The sequence below is a fragment of the Papilio polytes genome, unplaced genomic scaffold (genome assembly GCF_000836215.1).
Source record: "Papilio polytes unplaced genomic scaffold, Ppol_1.0 DF820711.1, whole genome shotgun sequence".
Lineage (NCBI taxonomy): Eukaryota > Metazoa > Arthropoda > Insecta > Lepidoptera > Papilionidae > Papilio > Papilio polytes.
In genome coordinates, this window is record NW_013528493.1 from 1 (window position 1) to 25,703 (window position 25,703).

Genomic DNA, 25,703 nt, shown 5'->3' on the forward strand with positions numbered 1-25,703 from the left:
AATTTGCTTCCACTTCACGCCTGTTTTCTGTGTGGTCGTGGTGTTACACCGGGCGAGCCGGCTCATTCGTGTGATGATGTTAAAGCGGGCTCTACCACTGTTAAACTTAATTAAATATAAAACTGAATAAAGTGTTTTAAAAAATATTGAATTACCTTCATCAGCTCTTTGTTCACAGTAAACTTCGCCCATAGATATTGCAACACCACAGGTTTTTGGTACCAAGTCATTATCGACCATAGATATCTCCAGAAGTGGACAGAAGACACAGTAATCTCCAGATATCCAGTGGTTATCCTAAAGGAAATTACTTTTTTTTATATAAATAGGCCCCATCATTTTTCGCTCCAGCAACATTCAACGGTACAGTTTTTTGAGAAGTATTATTGAAATAATTTTATACTGCAGTCGATAAGTTTGATGCTCAACTAAAATACATTAATTAATTACAGTATTTTTCGGTCAGTTAAGTAAATACTAAGAAAATAATACCGGTCTTATATGTCCAACAGGCTCAACACTCGTAGCTCTAATATGCTGCTTATAGTATGGTACAATAGTCTTCAGGGATATGAGCAAAGCGCCGCGATGGAATGGCCCGTCCTCGGAAGTAACTCCCACGGTGTTAGAGCAAGCGCTTCCGTACATATGCAGAAGAGATGGACCAAATGTTGGGAGGAAACCTATACATATCATAAGTATAGCGTCTTACGGTTTAACTAGATAAATAACTTATAGATATAATTTATGGAAATACCGTTACATATAGATTATTTTAATAAATAAATTTGATGTAGTAACATTCTACAATTTACTAAAAAAACATCTGTTTATCTGAGAATGAAAAGAAAATTGCAAAATGTGGTGAACTTGCACGATTAAGACAGATACGTAACTAATTACAGTGTATAATAAATTCTAACCGTTTTCGCCGTCGTGAGATATTTGTCCGAGCTTCAAATAAGTGCTTGCAAGCACTTTATTAAAACAACCGTCTGCTGCGCACACTTCGAAGCGTATAAGTTGATTCATGTTAGGGAACAATTCAACCATAGATATTTGCTCGCAGTACATCGGCTGAGTGCTTCTCTGCTGAATGGCAGTCTTCGCCTGGTGTTATTTTACAAATGTTGCATATTGCTTTCAGACAATAAAAGTACTAACTAAAATACAAGACCAGACAATAATCTAGTAATCACTTGAAATTGAGAAATTAATCTATATGTTTTTGTCCCTACACCATCACCATATAAATATTTTCTCCTTAAATTGCACTTTATAATGTAACATTATGTTTTTACGTTTTTCCTTATATAAAAAGAGAATCTTCAAAAAACATAAATACCACAAGACCGCAAAATGCGACTTTGACGAATGTTGACGGAGGTTTCCCATATCGCTTGTCGCCATGGCAATGAGTTCCGTTCGGTAAACCAAAAGCGCTGTATATGGTAATGAGAAAATTGGCCCGCTGTTGTTCGGACCCAATAGGGAGAAGGAGACTTCTGGAAAATATGTTTTTTTAAGCTTATTGCATGTTTGGAAGGCCATTTGGAAGACCAAGACCCTGGCTTGTAAGTTTTTAAGTCTTATCACTTGTTATCTTTTGTTTTACTCATCCTGCATTCAAGTACCTGTAAGCGACTAGCCACGTGCCTTATGTCTAGAGTAGAGTAGTGAAAATTAACCCAATTTAAGGATACTAGTCTTCTCAAGTAGAGTTGACCACAGGTAGTGGGTTCTACCGTGGAAATAATGTCAAAGCATTAAGGTTTATGAAACCTCGTGCGCGGACGTCACGCGAGTTGAATAAGGCAAGAAGATGATGAACCTACTTTAAGGCGATTATGTGTACTTACTCTTCCCTCTCTTCAACGTTAGATGCGATTACTGGTAATAGTTGCAATTCGCCTCTATAAATGATAGAGATGTCAACTTTCAAGAAGCCCACTGGCCCAGCGGCGGGGTCCCGCGGCGAGCACAACTGTGCCCACTTGTGAAATACTTGATGATCTGCATACAGAATAAATAAAATTTTGATTAAAATAGTATAAACTGACTTTCTTGGTTTCAATAATTACACGTTTTGCTTTTTCTTCAACCTACAAAACATATTGATATTTAAGATATTTAGATACATTCTTCTCTAAAAACAAATATTCAACAAAGTTTTTTTTAATACATACGTGTTTGCAGCCAAATGGAACCTAAGTCGACACTCGCTTCACCGAGGAGTCTGGGCGGAGCACAACAGCGTGGCTCCATGACGGCCAGCCACAAACACATCTGTCGTATTTCTTCAATGCTCGTGTACATCTCGAATACGAAGCTCTACGTATTTGAAATACAATTATAGTATCCGGCAATTGATTTGGCACGTTAGGAGCATTTGCAATCATCTGATGTGCGTGCCATCTCAAACACCGCCTACTTTTCTATTACATTCTCAAATTGGGCTTGTTACTTTCTCTTACGTAATATTTAGTCAATAAAAGTATTTCATACATTTTAATAACTACTATTTCACAATGAAATCAAACATCAATGTTTTGAAAAATACGTTAAAGTGGGATTTAAAAGTGTATTTTATATTTTTCTATCAGTGTTTTTTCTTTTTAAACGGTTCTATCAATTCACCGTATTTCCAATCGCCCGGCGGATCAACGATTTCATGGAATTGTTTATTATTCACAACGCATTAATGTTAACAATTGTTATGAGGATTTTACGAAAGCTTAAGTTACATTTTCTGTTTGTTATAGCGAACAAAATAAGTATTATTTACTCTGATTAACAATTATTTCACAATATGAATGGAAAATAACAGAATCATCATTAGCTAGTTTATTTTATAGTGCGAAAAGGGAAAGGTAATGACTTTTTTTATTAATTTTAATTCAATTAATTCTGTCTTCGTGTGTGTTATGTCTGATGATATAATGAAGAAAAGTTGTATATAAATGCATTAAAAATATTTTATGTAGTCCAATAACAAAAAAACATTACTTCTCTATATGATGGCTCTGTCATATTCTTTCTAATGCTAGTCCGATGTTTCTTCTTGTTGAGAACAATTATAACGTAGGAATTCGCTGACTGAGGATTGTGCCATGCTAGCTTTTTAGCTTCTAACACATTCACAGAAACCTATTCGGAGTATAGAAAACATTTTAGACTTAGCAGTAAAACTATTTATTAAAATAGTAAACAAACATAATCCGGACCGTCGCTGTCTTAGTGGTTAAGAACTTGACTGGTAATCTGCAGGTTCTGTTTTCAAATTGAACAGATATTTGTGAAGTAGTCCAACCCGCAGTAGGCTAGCGTGGTTGACTATGGCATAGTCACTGACTATTTAGGGTAGGAGCCAAGCCCATCAGTGCGCATTATAGTGAGCTGATTATTATGAAACACGAGATTTCAAGTGTCAAAAAATATTAAAAATCAAAACTGTTAAAAGAATCTGTATTCCAAAACGGAAAATCAGTGGACCTCGTCGCTTAAATAATTTCATAACTCACAGTACCCTGGTATATTAAAAACGTAAAATGTCACATAAAAAGATTCAATTAAAACCGCTAAGGCGGCAATTTACATCGGTGCCTCACCGGTCGGCTCCACGTCAGGCGTCCATTGTATTTCCAGCAAAAACACAAACTCGCGTTCCTACCAATAAGGGCCTTTAATAAATAATTTATAAGACTCCGTGTACATAACCTGAAAATACTGCGGCGTCGCTTCCGGATTGTAGTCGGTCTCGGTTCTGTATGTTGTATGGACGGCGAGTTTTTGCAAGCCACTCTTCTCAGGTGACTTGGAACGCATGCTTTTGTACATTTTATAATGAATCTGTGCGACGAAAACGTGCACGTCTCTGTGTTAATAAATCAGTCGGTTCTGGTTTCTTTTACGTCACCCGGACGCTGCCATGCTGCGATGATGACAATAAACGTTTTGACGTTTCGCATTTGGCATGTGGCATTTTTATTCTTCTTCATGATAAATTAAGAAATTAAAAGTATGCCAACAAGTAGGTCTTCACTATTAACTCTTTAATCGAGAATATTGTCTTCGAAACTATGCTGATTTAATTTCTTTAAAATTAAAATTTAAGATACTTAGATCTTAATATATTTAGATAAATTGTTACCTGATTACTTTTCTAAAAAGTATATAATTTGCAATTACGTAGTTGGTTCTGTTAATTAGCGTATGAAACTATGCTTATTTATTAACTACGCTATAGTGGCGGGGCACGTGTATATTAAATATATTGTGCACAGTATGTTGTTTCACATGCTTATCAGCAGTGGTAACTGAAAGTCACATAAGAAATAAAGATTTGTAATAGAAATCATAAAGGAATGAATTTAATCCAAAGAATGTAAGAGATTCTACAGCTCACCATTATCATATTTTTTAGAAGTATGTTAGTATGTAATTGAAATTATAATTTTATCCCTGTTTTTTGAAGTACTTCGATGTACCTTATAGTTATAGAAGTAAAAGTTAGTACATTGAACTCTATCATTCTTTGTGTCTGACAATATTGTATATCTCGAAACTAGATCGCGGAACGGGACGTCTTGCAACAGGCGTTTTGTCCCTCATTAAAATAACTATAGAACTAAAAGTGGACCGATTCCTGGATTGAGGAGATACATGGATGAATACGTCAAAGATTTATCGACGGGATCGTATCGAATGCTACCGAAAATCGCAGACTACGTCATCTTGTTAACATATTTCCATTAGATTTATAATGGGATGTCAATATTTTAATGAGATGGCTACGCTGCGACGAAATAACAACATTCTGACGACTATCTTTTCTGATGTGAGTCACAAAGTTACGTTAAATCATAAAGTGGTAAGGAAGCAATCGGCCACCTGGATTCGTCGAAAAAGCTAAGCGAGCGGTACCCGATACATCCACTATCAGATGCGTTGCCTACCTTTAATCGGCGGAAGAGGTTTTTCCCTTTCGTATGGGACCCTCCTCCGCCAAATAAACTTCCCTTTCCACTTCTTATAGTAGAACAAAAGCAAAAGAAAGTGACCAAATGTTCTGTTTGGATTTTACCTCTAAAATTAACACTGATTGCCTGATATTATTTGTCCGTTTTGATGTACTTTACTGGTATTAGAAAAATGTTAGGCAACATTTCCATATTTTACAAAATACTCGCGCTTTCGAGCTGTAAGCTCTTTTGAGTCTGGGAAAGAGACTGTTAAAGTGAACTTTCATCTCGTTTGAGATCCTTTGTATGTCTATAAGCTATTTCTCTAATAATAAGACTATTTCTCTAGTATTGTACTAATAATAACAAATTCTTCTTTTCCCCTTTATATAAGAATACTTATGCATTGTATTGTAAAATATCTGTTAGGAGTGGTCGTTAAAATTGAAAAATCTTTCTTTACTTTTAAATTAATTGGAATGAATTAAATAAAACGACATTTATTTTCGTTTTAGACATTTTATTGGTTTCGTTTAGATATAAAGAAGGTTTTTAAATATAGGAGATACATATCATAAATGTTAAATATGTTTTGATAACATAAGGTAGTATGTTTCACCTTTTGCTTTATTAGGTAATATTATTTATAAAGAGTAATTAATTTACGTTCCAAATATTGCATTTTACATTAGGTTCATTTGCCAAATATATGAAGCTTACCAGTTACGTTCAATCGCATAGATACAAACATGAATAGAGTTAGGAATCAAAAAAATGTCCTCAGTTGTTAATTAAAACTTGGCACATTTAAATCTAAATCAATAAGAAAAATAGGTAACATTAAAGTGCACGTCTTACAGTTAGATATATCTACTTCCAGCTAAGGTATAAAGTTTTAGTATCAAATACGACTATAGACCAGTAAAAAGACCTATCGTAAGATTTCTAAATTCTCTACAGTATTTCTAGAAAACCTCATTAGTTTGTAATATGTTTTTATTGAAGAATGTTTCCAGAAACTATTAAGTTCATTAAATTCAGTCTGGATCGGTTACTAAGAAATATTATACGATACGTACAAGTGTCCTAAGTAATACCAACAATTTCACCGTTTTACTTACGGCGATAGTGGAAAGTAATAAGAAATTTCATTTGTATTTTTTTTTATCTGGACAATTTGAGATTTTAGGCTAGTCCTTCGGCAGTCAATACTAGGCATTCAATCATCTACAAATATTCTTAGAAGATTCTTTTCTCTTAAGCATTGATACATTTTTCATTCTGTTTAAAAAATCAATGCATTTAAAATTTACACTTATTAATACTGGAATGTAAGTACGAGTATGTTAAACACAAAGTAGATGAAAACAAAATCCTTCTAACAAATGTAATTTTTAAATGTTAAATGGTGATCGTGTTACATTGAGAGAAAATATCATTTTAAAGAACCTTATGACGCAATTCCCTAGAATTATATTCATCATACATTTATATTCTACGAAAGGTGAAGTTACATACATTTTAAATTAAATATAAGCATAACATACAATACTCACGTGCTAAGAAACCTTAACAATAACTATTTCTGTGAAATCTACTTTACATTTAAACACAAATATAATATTTATTATCACTACATCTGACTAGTATCACTTTATTTACATAAAGATCTTAAATTAAACTAAATCAATATGGAATGTTAGATATACAGACGTCTAAGACAATCATCAAAGCTACATCGATATTAAAATACATACACATTGAAGCATATAAAAACATCTATTATAATATAATTATACTAAATGAGGGCAGTGTCTTCGAGGAAACAACTTGGTCTGTTATTGCGTTTTTAATGAAAGGCATAGAGGAGTACTCTTTTTAGGACTACTATCACCAAGTTTCCAATATCTTATTTCATGACTATTAGTTAATGTGAATATAATTAACGACATGTAGTGAAGATAATATCATCAAAATATGTTAGTGTTAGCAAACTTATTATAATCAAATGCATTTTTAAAAGGCATTCCTAGATGATAGAGTGATATGATTACAAAATAATGCGTGATAAATATACATATCTAACAAGTCTACATAGTCGTTGGTGCCGAAAGAATACAAAGCGAGTAGAATATATCACTCGATTTTATTAGGTACAATTTTTTTTTTTATAATACAAGGTGGCAAACGAGCAACCTGAATCCACCGAAATGGAAAGCGACCGCTGCCCATAAACATCAGCAATTGCAGATGCGTTGCCTACCCTTAATTGACGGAGAAGGAGACGCACGTAAAGAGAATATTTCCTCCACCGTCAAATCCAGTTCCTTCCCATCCTTTCCTCTTAAGAAAAGGGTTACTAATACAATTCGTTGAAGCTTATCGGGTGAGGAGTATGCACTCTCAAGTCGTCTAAACCTTGGAGAGGTTCCCCAAGCATCATGGCAGAAGGGACACCATTTGTCGACACCGGCCCTGGTACAAGAGAAGTATTCCCCGAGTGGCCCGGGTTGCCGTTCGCGGCCATCGGCCCGTGTTGGTTCGATTCTTGTCGCATGATGTTACGTCGCCACTTTGCGCGGGCGTTTTGAAACCACACCTGTCGAATTAATTTATGATTTCTAAATTTGGAAAAAAATACGAGTCCTATTTAGTGATGAGTGATTCAACAATCGACGGGACAGAGAAAAGCTCTGTTAGGTTAAATCAATAACTACTTCTTGAATAATCCTTAATTCCTTTCTGTTCGTTCACTTAAAGTTAGATATCTCAACTGACCTGTAAGACTCTCTTCGATAGACCAGTTTTCTGCGCCAGCTGTTTCAAATCTTTGGCGTCTGGGTTTTGGTTGATAGCGAAGTAAGACTTCATTGTGCGTAGCTGGTGATGCTTGAAGCTTGTGCGCATTCGCTTGGTACGTTGCGTGTGGCTCGAGACGCTGCCAGGTGACGCCACAGACGAATCGTATGCTAACGATTCCATAGACGAAGACAGATCACCCCTATGAAGTAGCTCTGAAACAATAACTATAATAAAAATAACCATTTCTTTTATTAGTTACTGTAATTATAATTTCGCGGTTCGCTTAGCTTATTCGCCGATGTATAATATATTCGCAATGCTAATTTAAGGTGTCAACAATGCGTCATTCATGATTTGCCGATCAAGTCTAACTAGTTTCAATAGATGATGGTTACAAAGTTTTATTAAAGCGCAGTAACTTCATGAATCGATTGTTATGATGGGGGATGGAATTTTTGCCAACTTGCTGTAATATCTAAACATGAATACACTAGATTTTTGAAAGGTTATGGTTGATGAAAATATCACAAATACCTTACCATGTTTTAAAATCTTTATGTGCAGAGTTATTACGAGTAATAGTTGATTTATCCGAAATGCAAATAATAAACTATTTGATTTAATACCAATAAATACTACGGTGTACCTAGGTATTGCTTTTATGTTAATGTAAAATGAAATATTATTATATATCAGGCAGTCAAAGTTATTGAAAGTTTAAGGAAGCGATTGCATAGTGTTCTGAAACTTTGCTAAGCCAGCGCAATCAAACTTTTAACAGGTGAGAAACTTTGACGGCTGTCTGTATATAGTCGCATTGTAGCGTATCGGTCACTGTCTGCGCGTCGCCACATCCTAAACTTTTTCCACGGCTATTGTTGGTGAGAGGAAGTGCGGGGATTAGTGAACAACTTGATTGTACACCTCCGCAATGCGGTTTTTGGTTCACGGATTGCGATCGATTGATTTTTTGCTAGCATTATCCACCGACTTCCCATACTTACTGAAGTTTTACTGGAGTAATGCCAACGAACTTGTTACTTACGTTCTGCTTAAAATCTTTTGTTATTTCATACTATTTAGGAATGTGAAAAATTTATTTAAGTTTCTGTCTATCAATAATGTTAAATAGTATAATCTTGCCAATGAACTAGAATAGTAAGTGCTCCAAAGTAAATGAAGGTGTCTGGAATAATTATTTCGCTTTCAAAGCAAAGACGAGGCGCACGTTTCACGGGCTTTAAACTACCGCCAGAAATTATATAACGATGTATTCTGAAAGACAGAAATTGTGTTAATTACTGTAACTGAGAGTAATAATTGGATAAATGGACTACCATACAGTTATACAAAGAGGAAACGAACAACTTAGACATATGTCTGTCTAGACAATTGTTTATGCACTACGTTTCCACTTACAATTATTTTATTATCAAGTCGAAAAATGATCATATTTAACTTTATGATTCACAGTAAAACGTCTGACAAATAAAAAACATTAATATGCGTTAAACTTTTGTGTAGTTATCAGGTGGTCCCTTCACTATACTTGCTCGTTAAAAAGCCAAATTTCCAACGGAATGTCAGAAAAAACCGAATATTAATAATTAAAGGAAACAAGCTCGTACCCGCTGCTTACACGTTCGTCAAAACAAATAACATGCGATGATAAATGTACCGATAATTGGGCGTATTCCGATGTGAATGATATCTGCTAATGGTCGGTTCGGACGTGTTGTAAGAGAACAGTGGTTTTTAATAATTAATTTCTAGATCCTTAACACAGTTGGGTGGGTAGCGACCCTTAACGTTGCTCCCCGATGAGACCAATTTATAATTCTACATTGTTAATTTGTAATAATAGCATTGAATTATTTATATAATACTGTAATTTAAAAATAGCTTAATTATTTTTGTTAGGTTATTGTTTACTGTATTCGAAGGTTTGAAATAGAATGGATAAATAGATTTTAACATAAAAATCCACATTATGTCTGTTTTTATTTATTATATGTTAAACTGAAACCAATGTTCAAGGTTAAATAAAATTAAAAGAGGTCTAGATTGCCTAAACTCGTAGACTAAGTTAAAGCACGTTTTTTTTTAACATTCAAGTAACTTTTTGTTATGTATTTTATTTAATCAACGCGTATTAATAAAAAAAAAAATTAATAAATAATATCTTGCGAGACTTCAATGCTACAATATTATTAATGTATCCCATGTTACACTTATAGTATTCAATAAACCGAATAAGATACATTTATGCTCAACACGGCCCGTATTTTGAACTATAATTTACTACGGATATAATCCCGATGTAAATGCCGACCTAATCATAAAAGCAACCAGTTTGATACCACTTGAAATTGTTTCAATTTTATTGACCGAATTAACATGTTACCGACTTTACGTAAACAGCTTTTCACTAAAAAAAATAGTAATAAAGCATCAGTGTCGTAAAAACTTCGATATTAACGATTGGTTGTAAAAAAAATAAAGGAGCTACGCGGGAATACGTGTTTTATTGCAGTGATAGGCGCCGCGATCGATTGGTACAAACTAGAAGCGTAAGCGATTAACAAGAAAAAAAATAACGGCCTTCGTTTAGATTTGTAGATTTTTCTATCGACTAATTGTGTGTGCTTATGTATAAATACATGCGTACATAATATTATTATTACTCGTTCTAAGAAGCTTTTCCGGTGGGATGCATCACGTCTAGCGTTAAATAAAGGTTTTGAGCAGTAATGGGCTGGAAACCGTTGGCTGTTAGTATGACGGGAATTCAACGATACACCTTCCCCGCACAAATAGCTTGTGTTGTAACATAACTAGCGTTTTAAATTTTCCATAAAATGGTCAACAATTCGACACGTAAGTAGTACACAGTAGAGTATAATTATATGTATTTTTTAATATTGAATCTCGATACCTTATGCTTTGGACCTGACAATAAATAATTTGGTGGACTTGTAAGCCGATATAGAAGTGAAACGAAAGCTGCCGGTTTAGGAGCACATATACTTGTCTTGATTCAATGTTTATTTACAGATGTTTGATATTTTCTAATATACATTTATGTATGGAAGACAAGAAAAAAAAAGTTGAATTATTTTCCATGTGTACTAATGTGAAATAAGTATGTCAAATAAGTGCTATAGGGAATCTCAAGTTACGCAATAAAAGAATAAAAATCACTGGCGTAAGAACCTGAGAGTTAACTAACCAATCGAATTATTTATTACGAGCCAAATTGTGGTACGAATTTACAAGGAAAGAATTTTATTTCTGATTTTATTTACATTTATGTAACACACACAATTCTAATACAATGGAATGAAACCTTATAAGATTTGATATTTCGTTTGATCTACTAATAACATACATCGATGTTTTAAATCTATGTTTTGTACATAAAACTTTTACTTTCTCGAAAGCACGTAATAAAGGTAAGGTTATCCAGTTCGGAGTGTTTTGACTGCACATCGTTGGAATGCTTGTTATCTCCTGTCACAATCTGACGACATCCGTTCAATAAAGATGTTAGTAGCAATACTGAGCAATAAATAAGTAGCTATAGTGGAATGCACATAACGCTTCCTTTTATCACTAGTAAAAAATATTCTAAACAAAAAAAAGCTTAATATTTTTTTAAACACAATAAACATTAAGTTTGACGAAAAGCTGTGTCTGTTATGAATAAAATTATCGGTTAGCATTTATTCCTGCTATATGAATACCTATTTACAAGTATGTTTAATGTATCCTTAATTATACTTTGATAATATTAAACATTTTTTAAACACGACATACGACATATGACATAACCGAATATGCCTTTTATTGGAATCGAAAAAACTTCTTATTCGTCACATTTAATTAGGCTTGTTGACAAGTTTATATCAAAGTAAACATAAAAAACGATACTGTAAAAACTTAATTATATTTAAAAGTCATTGATTACACAAAATTAAGGTTAAATTCAACCAGTATTAATAATTTCAAATAAGTAATTAAAGGTAGTTTATACAAATTTAAAAACGAAGTAACCTCAAAATGTTTATCTATAAAACGATAGCAATAAACAATATCAATAGTTTAAATGTGTAGACGAAAAAAATGATATATAATACTGATTACTGTATCACACAGGTGCCGCTCATTTGCAATAAATTTTAAACCGCAGTATGTTTATAAGTGAAACTCGAGTAAGTAATAATGATTAATAATTAAAAATAAGATTTGAGTAATAAGTTCCATGTAATAGATCTTATTGAAAGCTTTCGTAGTACGTCTAAAACTACATAAGAATAGAAATAACTACACTAATCTCAGAAAATATTAATGTAAATTAATGCAAAGGCAATCGTTATACGACATAGATATTGTCTTGATATTCAAGTTGTGTGCGGATACTACGATCCAATTAATTTAATCAATGTTATAATTACATGTTAAATTTAATTACTGTCGCATATATTTGTTTATACACTTGCGGCTGGCTTGTGTAACTTGTAAACACAACCAATCGTCTGCTACTGCAGGTGTGAATAGACTCGCACATGAGAAATGGCTTCGAACACTAAACGACTTTACCGTAAGCGACATACCCCGATGATTATGAGATAAGAGTCGGGAATGTCATTTCGAACACCACGCGTTCTATTTTTTGTTTTATTAAATTTTATTAATTAAAAATAAATTCTATTGCGGCCTCTGTGGCAGTCGTTCCGCGTGAGGAACCCAGACATCTGCCTTTTATTTAGAAATTTTGATCTAATTAATAAATTACTAAGTGAACCGGGGGGTCCAGTTGTTGCTTATGTTAAACTAACCTTTTGCGTTGTAGTTACACAGAATATTAAAAACATTTTCGTTGTATGTTCAAATCTATCACTATATGACTAGAGAACAAACTCTTATTATTATTTTGGGAAATAATCTAAAGTGCAAAACTGTTGTTAGCAATTTAAAATCTATTATGTTTGTACTCACTTTTTTTTACATAAAGTTTTAAAATTTGAAACTCTTATCTGTCTTTATCTAAATGATTTCACACTTACATATGCAATCATAATCGTAAACTCAGTTACAAAAATCATGCAAATTTAGTAAAGAAAAATATCAAATATGAGAGTAAAAGGTGAGCATATTTAAGAACTGATTTTTTCGATTTTCGATAAGGCACGTAGTTTTTGAAGAGCCCTTAGTTACCATTATCACCGTCACGCGCAACGTTCGAGTGGCGTTGTTGTGCCAACAAAGAGTAGGTATAGTTGGCGGGAAGCCACTTATTCGTGTTCTGTTTCCGCTCGTTGCGCTAGATATAAGATTTTTTTTATCATCAAAATAAAATTTTATTTTCATTGAAAATTCGTCTACTTTTTAAGGGGGATAAAAGTAAAGCATGTGTTTCAATTGATAATTCATTTTAGCAGTCATTAGTAAAGATGTTGTCGATAATCCGTGTAACTATAAAGTTAGAGATAACATTTTTTATTATTTTTACATTACTTTATTACTTACTAACAAAAACGTTATAAACGCAAATAAGGGTAATAAACAAAACATAAAATTATACATATACACATAAAAAAATTTCGCTGATGATATGGAACAAGTAATTATTTATATCAACTATTCAAGGATGAATAAAAAAGTAAGCGCCTGTAAATAAAACAATGTTCGTTGCCGCAACCACTTGTTTAACACCGATTTAGTAGGATGTCCAGATGCGTAACCTCTTATGGGCAATGGAAAGTATAACTTAGTAGTGTTTCTTGGTCCATTCAGTCCAGCGCTGTGATTAATCGGGTCGAGAAGTCACACAAACCAAATCCAACTCAATGAGTGCCTCGCATTTCGACGCTATAAAGAATAATCCAGACGGCCGACCCCGGCAGGAGATCCAACGCTCACTTCTACCTACCTCCCGCTCAGCCTTACTACCTCACGTTGCGCGAGAAAGGGACGAAACCAATTTCGACAATGCGTCGCCTATTCATTAGTCGTGATTACGGTCGGACTGGGATGAATTGACATCTGGGACGCTAGCGCGAGTAACGCGTCGTGCTTTCCCTTCTGAGATTTCTGCTAAATTTGAAGCGACCGTCGCCGTTCAATGAAATATGTATAAGTTTGCCGATTGTACCCATTTCCACAAAAAGGGTACAAAACCAGACACGTCAAATATAAGTTACATAGCAGAGTCATAAGAGCGTATTTACAAGGAAACTAACCTTGGCGTAGACACAACCTCGGAGAAACTGATACAAAGAAAATAGCAAACGCGGGAAAGCTTAAAAATTCTATTTAAAATGCGCAGGGAAATTGAATAAGATTTTTATAAACGTCTTTCAGTCAAGTGAATATTTACTCTCTGGCAGACTTTAATTAAATTTGTGAGTTAAATATTCACTTTGAATGAAAAAAATGTTTAAGTGGCGCTTTAGATTTTTAACGTTCTCACTTACCGAGCGCAGTGCTGGTCATTCGCATTGTTTGCATGTCCTCAGGTGAGCCTTGAGCCAGTTTTCTTTTTCTGGGTCGTCCTTTATGACTTGGTCCTCCGTTGTAGAACTGTGATTGAGATTCACCTTCGCTGTGCATATCTTGACATCTGTATAATAAAAAATGTAAATATTTTGATAAGATTCATTTTATTATAGTATATGTATGGTAACGATTCTGTATGGTTTTCAAAGAGTTTGCATTTTTTAATTAATGGTTAAAATCGTATTTCTGTGTTTTGGAAAATATCTTATAGAAGAAGCAACGTGCAAACATTAGATGACGTTACCAACTTAACCATGCATACATTTTGATAGCTCATCGTAATTTGACGACAAATCCAGGAAACGGCAGCTATTTGGTTATGCAGTTAGAATTCGATGCGCCAAATCAGAACTAACGGAAGCGAATAGAGACTAACAATCGCGTAACTACGATAGTTATACGAGTAGTAACGTCTAGTTTGTAGTTGTTCGAGGATGTAGATATCGAGAAATTTGAGATGCTGTTGGTTTGTATAACTAGTTTGAATAACTACATGTTATGTATGTCAGCAAATAAAAAATATTTTGGCATGTTAAATTGTGTCATCTATTAGCTACCTACTAGTCCTACTATTATGTAGAATATTATACAGAAAGAAAGAATTTTTAATTAAAAAGATAATTTTCCTAATGCAATGTTTGAGAAGGAAGATTTTCATTAGCATACATGTCTTCTATTTAACCTTTCTCAATTGTGGAGATAAGTTAATATTCTCGAACACTCGTAAACTTACTTAAACTTACCTATAGCTGTTCATATCATCTTCACAGTACTCGTCCATACACGCGTTGTCGTAATGCGGCCGACAGTAAACCAATCCATCTCTCATACCGAATACGTCGCCCTTGGAGAGTAGAGTGCCACACGCGATACATGTGAAGCATGTTAGATGGTAGACCATGTCGCGTGCTCTCATCACCAGCTCATTGGCGGTGATGCCATTACCGCAGCGGGCACATCGCTTCACGCAGAACATTCTGGAACAAGAGGCTTTAGTTGGTGCAGATAAAAGAGGTCTACTGCAGGTGAAAAATTATACCTAAGGCAAGATTCAGAAAGACTGAACTCACGACCGAGGCGTTGTATTCCTTTTTTATGAACTTGATGGCAAACGATCAAGTGGTCTCCATAGATTGCTAAAATCCCAAAGTGTGTTTTTTGGTATATCCACAATATGATAGTTATCTACTATGGTCAGAAAGGAAAATGTCCAGAACGTTTTCCTTTCCTACACATCCTCTCCTCTGCCAACCACTTCCTTTTCTCATCTATTCATTATTAGACAATTGTAAAAATTCGAAGATGTCTAGAAATTAAACATTTTTCGACACCTTTTCTTGTTTAGTTTGACTTTTTCTAATGTTGTATATTTTGGTATTTCATATGTCAATAATAAACCCTCACTAAATCCCATTCATACTAATAACACTTCGAGTAATATCACAATTATACCATATGTTGCACTCAAACAACCCCACCTACAAAAATATTTACTAACTTCTTTAGATTTGACCCCCAGTTAAAATGATCACAAAAGCATTTATGGTTTACTTATATTTTCATTCATTTGATTTAATTAGCGAGTGTTAGAAATAGTTTGTTGTTTAGTTCATTGTTGATAAAAAATGTGTTTATTGTTCACCAAGTTTTACAACACAGTGATAATTACCGAACTCGTTTTGCATTCCACATTAAATTGTTACTCGATGGTGATCGAAACTTTTTATAAATCTGACAATCACCATGAACATATTTAATTACATAAAAAAGGTTAACAAATTAAGCAATTGTTGCCTCTTAAAACGATACACTTGAGGTTTGTTGGAATGAAACAGATGCATAATGAATTTGGTCTGTCCGACAGGTGTGGGAGCTACGCAAGTGTGTTAGATCGTGAGTGACGTTCAGAACACCGCGCCGCCCGCCTTAATTACGACCCCACCTCGACGCTCCCCATGTCCACTACACTTGACTTTTCGTGCAATTATCATAAACTATTTTCAACTTTTTTCTTTACACGGATATTTTAATGTGTATATCAAAATTCTAGAAGCCCTACAATGTAAGTTTTAGTACTTAAGTTTAAAAAAAAACTCAAGAGTACAGCTTAATTAAATTGAATAATACAGTGAAATAATATGATCGGAATAAATAATATTTTAGGTATGATTTACAAGTTACCAGTTAATATTATTGCGTGATTAGCGAAGGTGAAAGAAAATGTCCAAATAGTGTGATGTACAAATTTTTAATACCAATAAATGCAAAGCTATCATTCGCGAGGTAATATTCGCTAGCAATTCGCAATGAATTTAATATTTGCACTTACCATATGTTTTTAACATCTAATAAAAATGTAGTAAGTGATTCTAATCCTTACCTGTAGTAATCGTCCTTGCAGTAGATATTTCCATCTCTAGAGAAGCAAGTCAGCTCTGTGTCGAGAGGTAGTCGACACTCGCAACATCTTAGGCAAGTGCCGTGCCATTGTCGGTCCACCGCCAATAGGTAAAACCTAGAGAAATTGATAGAAAAACGGTCAAATTATAAGGCAGGAGGTTCTGGGTTAGTAAGTATTTTTACATAAGTATTTTTTTATCAATGAATTTAACAAAATTTACCATATTAAAAACTTCATATAGACGATGTCCATATCCCTTTATATTGCAATATGATAAAACCGACACTAGAAGATATACGAAAAGAACTGTGTATGTTTTATGAAAATTGAGTATGTGAATATCAAGCAAGCGCCTTCACTAATAACAAAAAGTAGGCATGTTGATAATGGCGTGTCTACATGTTGGCCGCTGCATTTTTCAATCTATAATGCTTGTAAAACAACTATTAAAGTTACCATTTCTATGCGAGGTCGTGTGCTCGTATCAGTTTATTGCTGCATTTCAATTACTTGTAATGTCATTTAGTGCATTTCTGCGCCATGTCTACAGCGGTTACGAGGATAGAGATCATCTCACCTGTCCTGTATCCTCGCCCCGCAGCCCGCACACTCGTCTGGGGTAGACGGCGAACCCTCCAAACTCTGCCGCTCCTTAAGCATGGTTTCCTGTTCCGTCGTGCTGACCACAACGGACCTTGTTTCTCAAATAACAGTGTTCAATTCACGTTGCACCGACTGCTCTCCGTTGCCGATGGGCGCAGACATAACTTGACTGATCTGTTTTTGCCTGATTGAATCAGAGCAGGATTCCGATTGTTTTGTAATAGCAAAACCTGTTGACGGATGGGAAACACGAGTTATAGTTATGTATAACGAAGTAACTATATCCTGTTATTAGCGCATGTTAGTTATGGCATTCGATGAAGAAAAAAATTCTTTATTTCATTTATACCTAAGATTTTCTCCTAGGAATCATGACTTTAATACCTACAATATAAGATTATGTTGGTTTTTTGGTATTTTTAAAAGTAGTAGAGGTAACCTAACATAAAATAAGCTACGCTTACACATTTCTTTGTCAATATAAATAGATTAATTACACTTGAAAATAGTAACAATATTTAAAATTCCTTTTTTTTAAATATAATACTTTTCTTGAATTAAAAGTCATTGATATTTATTTATTAACTAAACAATACAAATAAATACAATATTTTATTTAAAGAATACATTTCTTTGTTCCGTAATTTTGGTTCTAAAATACGAATTCCTCGTCCCAGTTTAATACAAACGAAAAATAATTTGTCATTGCTTTATATGAAATGCTCTTTCATTTTTAGAACATTCTGTATCTTCAGTGAAAAACGGTAAAAGGAAATGTATATGACCTTTAGGTCAGAGTTTGCTACTTTAAATTTAAATTGGCGCACATTTTCATTAAAAAGTCTATACTGTTTGATGTCTCTGAAATTAAAATACGCTTTCAATTTCCAAGATATTTTTAAAGATGTCTCCTTTGACTTCGTTTACTTCTTTAATTATTACATTTAAAAAAAGTAAACGCTAAAGAAAAACGCTTTCATTGCGAAGTAAAATGTTAAAGTTTTTAATTAAAGATTTTTCTAACGACTTTAGAATAATTAAATGATTAGATTAGTCTAAGGCTATTAGTAGCCGAAAAAAAAATAATCAATGCTTATGAGTTCGTGCTGATTTTTTAAATTACGTAACGCGTAAATTGTTTAACTTGATAGATAAATGGATAAAAGTATCTATAAGATATAGACAGGTAAAGATTGATAAAAACTTATTAAAACCGTATTACCATTAAATTTGTCTTATCGAACACCAATGATGTAGGAGTTGACAATTATATGCATTTTAAACAATATTCAACAAAGAAACAACTCAAAATTTATAGATAAATATTCAAACGTACATCGTATGCGGACTGAAAGTACCATTGAATAAAGAGAACATGGCTTTTCTATTATAAACTTTGAATGCAAAAATCAAGTATAAAACAGGCGTACGCTCCGAGTTTTCAACGTTAAGCCCTATGTCGAAGCTCCTTAGTATATCATTTATTATTCCACGCGGAATGGCACAAATCAGCATCCATACACAATGGACTATCTATACATATCTATGGAAACTTATACGATACCTCTCTTTTATTGGAAGAGACAATGGAGCCTGTTTAAGTTCGTTTTATTTCAGTCTGAGGACCGAATGTCGCATATATAATGTAAATTCTTAAGGTCATTGTTCACTTCTCCGAATGTGTGATAAAGGAACTACAGGAAGGAAAACAAAAAAAGATTAATCTACAAAGTATATCGAATAGTGTAATTAATTTCTAGTTCTTAATTTTTAGCCGGCATTTAATTATTCACTAAAGTCAATGCTTATATCAATAAAATCATACTAATTTATAAATGCGAAAATTTAGTGGATGGATGTATGTTTGTTAGAGTTTGTAGCCTAAACGGCTAAACGGATTTTGATGATATTTGGTACAGATGTAGAGAATAATCTGGAAGAACACATAGGTTACTCAGTTTTTTTTAATTACACGCGGACGGAGTCGCGGGCAAAAACTAGTATAGTTATAATTGTTTAATAAAGCATGTTTTTCTAGACATTCAGTCGTTGCTTTTTACAGTAAATGTATCAGGACTGTAATCTGTGTAAGAACGCGAGTGCTTATTAAAAAGTAAGGGAACTTAATATTTACTGACGATTTAATTTTCGTTAAAAAAATTGAAAGTTATAAAACCTTTTGTCATAACTTTATGATCAGACTTATGAGAGGTTAAACCTCAAACGTTGTTCTATTGTTGAAGTTGCGTGAGGGATTATCGGATATACTTAATTTTGTTATATTCTGTAAACAATAGTTTTCGACTTGGGTGAACACGAGAGTTTGGTACAAAGTGGGTGAGAAAATCACGAACTTAAACAATACTGATCGACCTTAAGTTTATGTTAGTAATTGAGGGATACCTGCACTAGTTGGCCTCAGTGACCCTTGGTAGAACAAAAATGCAGTTGAGTTGCTATTCATTATATTTCATTTATACTCTACGAAATCTTACGTGAGCATTTATTCTCTCTGAATATTTGTATGGGGCTTAATTTTTGAAAGATCTGAATTACCTACTTCAAATAACTTATTGAGGGTAGAAGGTAACTTGTCTAACTTTAAAATAGCTTTAAGGCAGCAAAGTATTTTCGGTACAAATATCGAATTTCTCTTAAAATCGTCTGAAAATATTATTTTGACCATTTAATTCGACAGTTTCAATATTATTTTGCAATGTAAAGGCCACTTAATGGTTTTTTAACATTCAATCTTTGATTAAAGTTCTGTTCATAAGTATAAAAAATATTTACCGAATTAAATCTTTAGAGCTAACAGTAGAAACCACAACACTATACTTCAACACATCACAAATGCGAAGTTTGTGCTCTCGATACGAGTTATTGTATAGTTTACAAGTTTATTAACGGTGCACGTTAAATGGCCAATCAATTGGCCATAACACTGGCCACTTATACAAACTCTTTAGATAAGAAGTGGTAATGGTTGCGACAATCTTACAACGCGACTTTATGTTCAAGCAGCTATTCGTTTTTTTTTCCTTTGCTACACTACTTATGTTTATGTCGTAAAATAATATTAATCTTTACATGAATTTTGCGATCATAATTGGCATAATTTGTGCATTATAAATAGTAGTTACAAAATATTTACGTGCAAGGAATTGTTTTACAGAAAAAGGTCTACAGTCGTTTTTTACTTTAAAAGATCTAAATTCAGTCAAAACAAAACATTTTTTTTAAAAATAACTCAATACATTTTTTTGCTTTAAAGCAAAAATATTACAACCTTATTGTGAAGTGATAAGACTCATTTTTGAGCGTTGAAAGTGAAGCCTCAATTTATTAAGCAAATGAGCACTAATTAATTAGTGTGAGATTATGCGAAGTTTAAATAATTTAACATTTGCATAACTCGCAACGGCACGAGGAAGTAGGGAATGTCCGTTTGTTCGCAATTTATTTTCCAGTCAGCTTTGAGCCGACATGTTTCAAAAGTAAATTGTATAAAAATAAACGATGAAATATCCCTTTGACAGTTTTAATCTCTTTGAATATGAATATTTTCGGCATATATTTATTCGAGTGGCGGGACGGTAATATTATTTACATTATCCAATATCGAGTAATCAATGCAAATTATTATTTTCATTCAACGTATTTCTTTAGCCGACTTCAAAAAGGTGGAGGGTCTCTATTCGTCTGTGTATTCATTGTGGTAAATATGTTTACTAAGGTATTTTACGAATTTGAAATCATACTTCGTAGTAATATAAAAAAATGAGAAAGTTTAGATGGATGAAAGGATGTTTGTAGCCTAAAGAGCTGAACGAATTTTGATGAAATTTGTTAGAGATCTATACGAGAGTCTGGAAGAACACATAGGCTACTCACTTATGTTTTTTTTTTCATTCCACGCGGACGAAATCGCGGGCGATAGCTAGTATTAGAAAAAGGGTATAACTACTCTAAAATGGTTATTCAAACTGCATAAGCTCTTTAGTATGGTCAACCACACTAATAAGGTACGCGGCGAAGCTTCTCATAATCGCATTAATATCGTAGTTTGTTCACGCCATCATTATAGTTTTAATTACTAAGTTACAATGGATGGAGTCAGAGAATTATTTAACAGAGAGCAGCCGTAGGTGCATAAAAGTACTGTTTTATCTTATCATAAACGAAATTACTTTTTTTATCAAGAATTGCGTTTATTTACTGCCCATTGTAAATATAGTTTTACCGCCGCTGTTCGTTTTGATAAGGGTGTTTTAAAGTCGGAGGTTTTAATATTAGGAGCTATAAAAACAAGGCATTTTATGTTGCTCAGATATATGTGGCTGTAAGATTCAATTGATAGATAGAAGTTTGGTGTTACATGATTGAGTTAGAATGGGATTTTATAGAAACCATATGAAGAATATATAACTTAATCGTAATTATTAAAAATAAATGTACCTTACAAGTAGCAAATAAGTATACGTTCATTAATTTTGCAAATTAGCTGTCACCCGTAACTTCGTTTGAGCGGCATTAAAAAATTGTGTTAGCCTATATATTCTTGCAGACTATGCTCTACACATGTGCCAAATTGATTGATTTCGTATAACAGTTTTGGAGACATCTTGTAACAAGCATCCGTAAGATTGCTTAAATTCCTCAATCAAGTTAAAATAATAGAGATATTGCAGTTATGTTTCATGGGTTTCTTGTTACTTTAGATAAGATATGTAAATCTATGCATTAACACATGAAGCAAAAACTATCTACCTTATTTTAAAGAATTTGCGTAAAAGTATAAACGTGAAATGTCGCATAGTTGAAGATAATGTTGCGAAAAGTGGAAAAGCTTTTAAAATCAATATTAAAATTAATTATGTTCCTAATTTCGACCAATTTGTTATCACTAGTTTTAATATTATCTCACATTTTCCTACTAAACAATGCTTTGTCGGGCGCTAAGCTTTGCGACGTTGAAGCCGTTAAAATTTTACGATATTATTAACAGCCAGCATTAGTTTCTAAGTATCGATAATTTTAATGACCAAGCCGTTTCCGCGCACAAAAATATGTCGAACTGAAAATTTTATTGATAAAATAAAATTTAATTACGTTACACGCATAACCTTTAACCTCATTGCGTTATTAAGCCGATATGAACGTAATACTGAGAACAAGCACAACGATAAACAAATGTAAGAATAAACTTTTGTGTTTCCATTAATATAATTAAGGACAATTCAATTTCGCAAATTATTTTAACATTTGTAATGACAATTATTAAACGTTTAATTTGAGGATAGTATTTATTTTACGAAACAGAAGTGAGTTTTAGAAAATATTTACCTTAAAAGACAACACAAAAATTCCACCAGCGAACCAATTAGGAACGAATTGATTTGAGTCACTTTTGAATTTTGATGTCAAATTTAATTACTTCACTTTTAATTAAAATTAAAAATACTGTAACAGACTTGAGTTTTTTGTATAATAAAAAGACGAGAAACAAACTTTCAACCGGTGGATACGCCAAATTTAAAATTAAAATTTTTTAGACGGCAAAAATCAGGAGAATTGAAACTGCATCACATTCACGGTACGAATGAGGGTAACAAAACAAGGCCGCCCTGGACCCCTTTGGGCGGAATCCCTCCGAAGCCTCCCCACGCCACACCCTTCAGAATACAAACCCGCAGCAATTGTTGCTAAGAAAACCCTGCGATAGTAAAAGGGCAGAGACCTTTACGTACCCACCCGGGGAAACTTGAGAGAAGGAAGACTTATAATAATGTTGCTGTTATTTTGAGTTCGAAATACCGAAACATTGTGGATAAGGAAAATGAACTTAGTAAAATGCTTGATAAAGTCGAAAATGAAAACGTACTCTTTTTTTTTTTAATTTCCAGGTCCATAAACAATGTGTATTTTGTAAACGTATTTAATTTGGGTCCACTTTATACAACATCAAAGACATTTTATAATGATCTTAGATGCGTGCATTGCTTGTTTCTAATATAGTCTTTCTAGTCTTAGCGATAAAATTGACTGAAATGTAACTTTTTTGAGTTCTGTCCATACTATTATGAAGTTAAGGAATAGTGTAAGAAATACATTACAATGTCTCACTGTCATCTTACTAAATCATAAATACTAAAGTTTAGATGGATGGATGTTTGTTAGAGTTTGTAGCCTAAACAGCTGAACGGATCCAGATGAAATTTGGCATAGATGTAGAGCTTAGTCTGAAAGAACCGATAGGCTACTTACTTTTGGGTTTTCTTTTAATTCCACGCGGAGGGAGTCGCGGTCGATAGCTAGTACTGCATACAATCAGTTGTAGTGAATTTTATAAAGTGAAAAAAAAAATATGCAAATACCGAATAAATAAAAAAAAAACAATGCACTTGCAAACAAAGAGTAGTATGTGTTCTATATACATTTGAACGCTTATTTTATTTATTAACTTAAATTTTGTAATAAACGTAAAATGTTATAAAAAGCACTATACAATAAAGTATAATAATTTGAAAGTTCAATGTAAATTTTAAAACATCTTTTTTTTTGTAATGAATGAAAAAGAGAAATACAGCAATACCAAATGATTAAAGTTGAGTAAGATGCATCAAAAAATGTTAAATAACCTTGTAGCTGTACAAACAGGTAATTTTCATACGATACACAGAAATTAGAACGTTACAATTTTTTTATATGTGAGCAAAGCGTATTCTTAAGATGGTGTGTAGCAGTTTCTTATCATTTTTAATGTTTATGGGTAGAAAAGAAGCGACTACTTCATTCATACATTCATTCATTCGAGTGATTTGCCGCGAACTAATTAAGTGTTGCATTAACACGTTACAAAGAACGTTAACACAGTCAATTAGACTGTTAAGGGACAAGTGTAATGAAGCGTCGTACATTGTATTTAACGATCGAATAAGTGTACTGCAATTACATATATCTAGATCTGTTCTATAGCATCAAATATGTGCGAAAATGCACTCTGTGTTCATATGTTAAGATTTACAAAATTCATCCTGCAATCAATAATAGACTCTGTCTTTGGATAACATATACTCGAAAATCCTGTGTCACCACTGGTGACTCACCAGTCAATATTTGGACGATGAAACATTTAATAAACGTGAAATTGCTAGTCTGGCTACTGAAAAAAGTCCGGACTAGCAATTTCATTTTTCAATTTTCAGTCGCTATTTTTAAAAATGTCAATTTACATTGATACAAGTTTTATTACTTACTTTTTAAATTTAATAACAACAAACTTTTACAAACTGAGGTAACTTCTATAACTTGATTTATATTTTGTCGACGTATATGACGACGACGTATAACTATAAACCGACAATAGCGTAAAGACAAATATTTGAAAAATATTTCAATACAATATTTCTATACATAACAGACTACAGAATAAATCGACGTTATCATAAACTTAAAAATACTGTTTTCACGTATCAAAAAATATTGTTATGTACGCTGTGTCGTACTCAAATTAATTACCATTAAAATAGAGTGGTACACTTAAATAACATACGCTTAGAGAGTTCCACGATCATCCGAACACAGCGAGGTGAGGCTTCATTGCGCCCTCTTCACGTACACGCAGGGGGCTACAAATATCGTACCACAATTTACCTTGTATTTCGTAGCGCGAAGTGGCAACGTCGCCAAAAGCGTCGCGTGGCGGTAAAATTCGCCGGCGAACAGTTATAATACGGATTCAACTGTTCGAAATTTGAACGCGGCACTGCTCGGATCAGGGCGACATCTGTGGGGGCTACGATGCTGCGTTGCCACGCCTCCATCTCCGCACTCGCCAATCCAACAGCTGAGCTCATCGAATGCGGTTTGAAATTCGAACCGTTAGGTGATGTTTTTGTCTCACTCACCGCAAGAAGGTCGACTCTATAAAAAACGAGATGACTTGATTACAGTGGTTCGGTTCTATTTCATGTTCAAATATAAAGTTGGTATTTAAAAAAAGGTTTAAAAGCTTTATTTCGTTATAATATTTTCAACTTAGTGCAAGTAAGGAATAAAGATTAAAATAAAAACTGATATTCCTAAGTTGACTTCAAATTTTCAGAGGTCTTTTGGCTCAAACATAAAGTAAAATACATCAATTTCAAATCGCAGTCGTTTATCGATTACCTGTAACTTTTACTTGGACAATTTAAGTTAATAATATGTAACCAGTATGATGGGCCAAATTTACGGAATAAATTTGTCCATTATACTGGTTACATAAAAATGTTTGATATCTATAACATTTTAAAATATATTAATAAAATTTTTAAGTGACACATTTATTTAGAAGGCAGAAATAAGAGCAGAGCAGGATGATGAAAATAAAAATC

General features: G+C 33.3%; 2 protein-coding genes across 4 annotated transcripts; both read right to left on the minus strand.

Moving 5' to 3' along the window:
- Positions 1 to 155: 155 nt before the first annotated feature.
- LOC106110201 (otoferlin-like) lies at positions 156 to 3,944 on the minus strand (the record flags this gene model as incomplete). The annotated part of the gene is made up of 8 exons (XM_013291932.1): positions 3,718 to 3,944; positions 3,007 to 3,147; positions 2,187 to 2,331; positions 1,860 to 2,013; positions 1,346 to 1,505; positions 924 to 1,110; positions 493 to 683; positions 156 to 297 (listed from the first exon to the last, which is right to left on the minus strand). Coding segments are annotated over exons 1-8 (1,240 nt in total), but the record flags the coding sequence as incomplete, so codon positions are not given.
- Positions 3,945 to 7,240: 3,296 nt separating this feature from the next.
- LOC106110269 (LIM/homeobox protein Lhx9-like) lies at positions 7,241 to 25,132 on the minus strand. Of its 3 annotated transcripts, none has more exons than XM_013292033.1 (7): positions 24,982 to 25,132; positions 17,300 to 17,555; positions 16,702 to 16,836; positions 15,065 to 15,298; positions 14,240 to 14,385; positions 7,740 to 7,975; positions 7,241 to 7,560 (listed from the first exon to the last, which is right to left on the minus strand). In XM_013292033.1, the coding sequence occupies exons 2-7, from the start codon at positions 17,380 to 17,382 to the stop codon at positions 7,321 to 7,323; spliced, it is 1,074 nt and encodes a 357-aa protein (XP_013147487.1). In that variant the 5' UTR covers positions 17,383 to 17,555; positions 24,982 to 25,132; the 3' UTR covers positions 7,241 to 7,320. The 3 variants fall into 3 exon arrangements, with proteins under 3 accessions (XP_013147487.1, XP_013147486.1, XP_013147488.1); XM_013292032.1 differs by having other exon boundaries at positions 24,881 to 25,132; XM_013292034.1 differs by having other exon boundaries at positions 24,847 to 25,132.
- Between the last annotated feature and the right edge of the window lie 571 nt (positions 25,133 to 25,703).

Excerpts from the sequence above, each read along its gene's own strand:
- LOC106110269 (XM_013292033.1), bottom strand. The coding sequence starts at position 17,382 with ATGCTTAAGGAGCGGCAGAGTTTGGAGGGTTCGCCGTCTACCCCAGAC. Across the intron at positions 14,386-15,064 it reads GATGATATGAACAGCTATAG|ATGTCAAGATATGCACAGCG; the intron begins GTAAGTTTAAGT and ends TTTATTATACAG. Across the intron at positions 7,561-7,739 it reads TATCGAAGAGAGTCTTACAG|GTGTGGTTTCAAAACGCCCG; the intron begins GTCAGTTGAGAT and ends TTAATTCGACAG.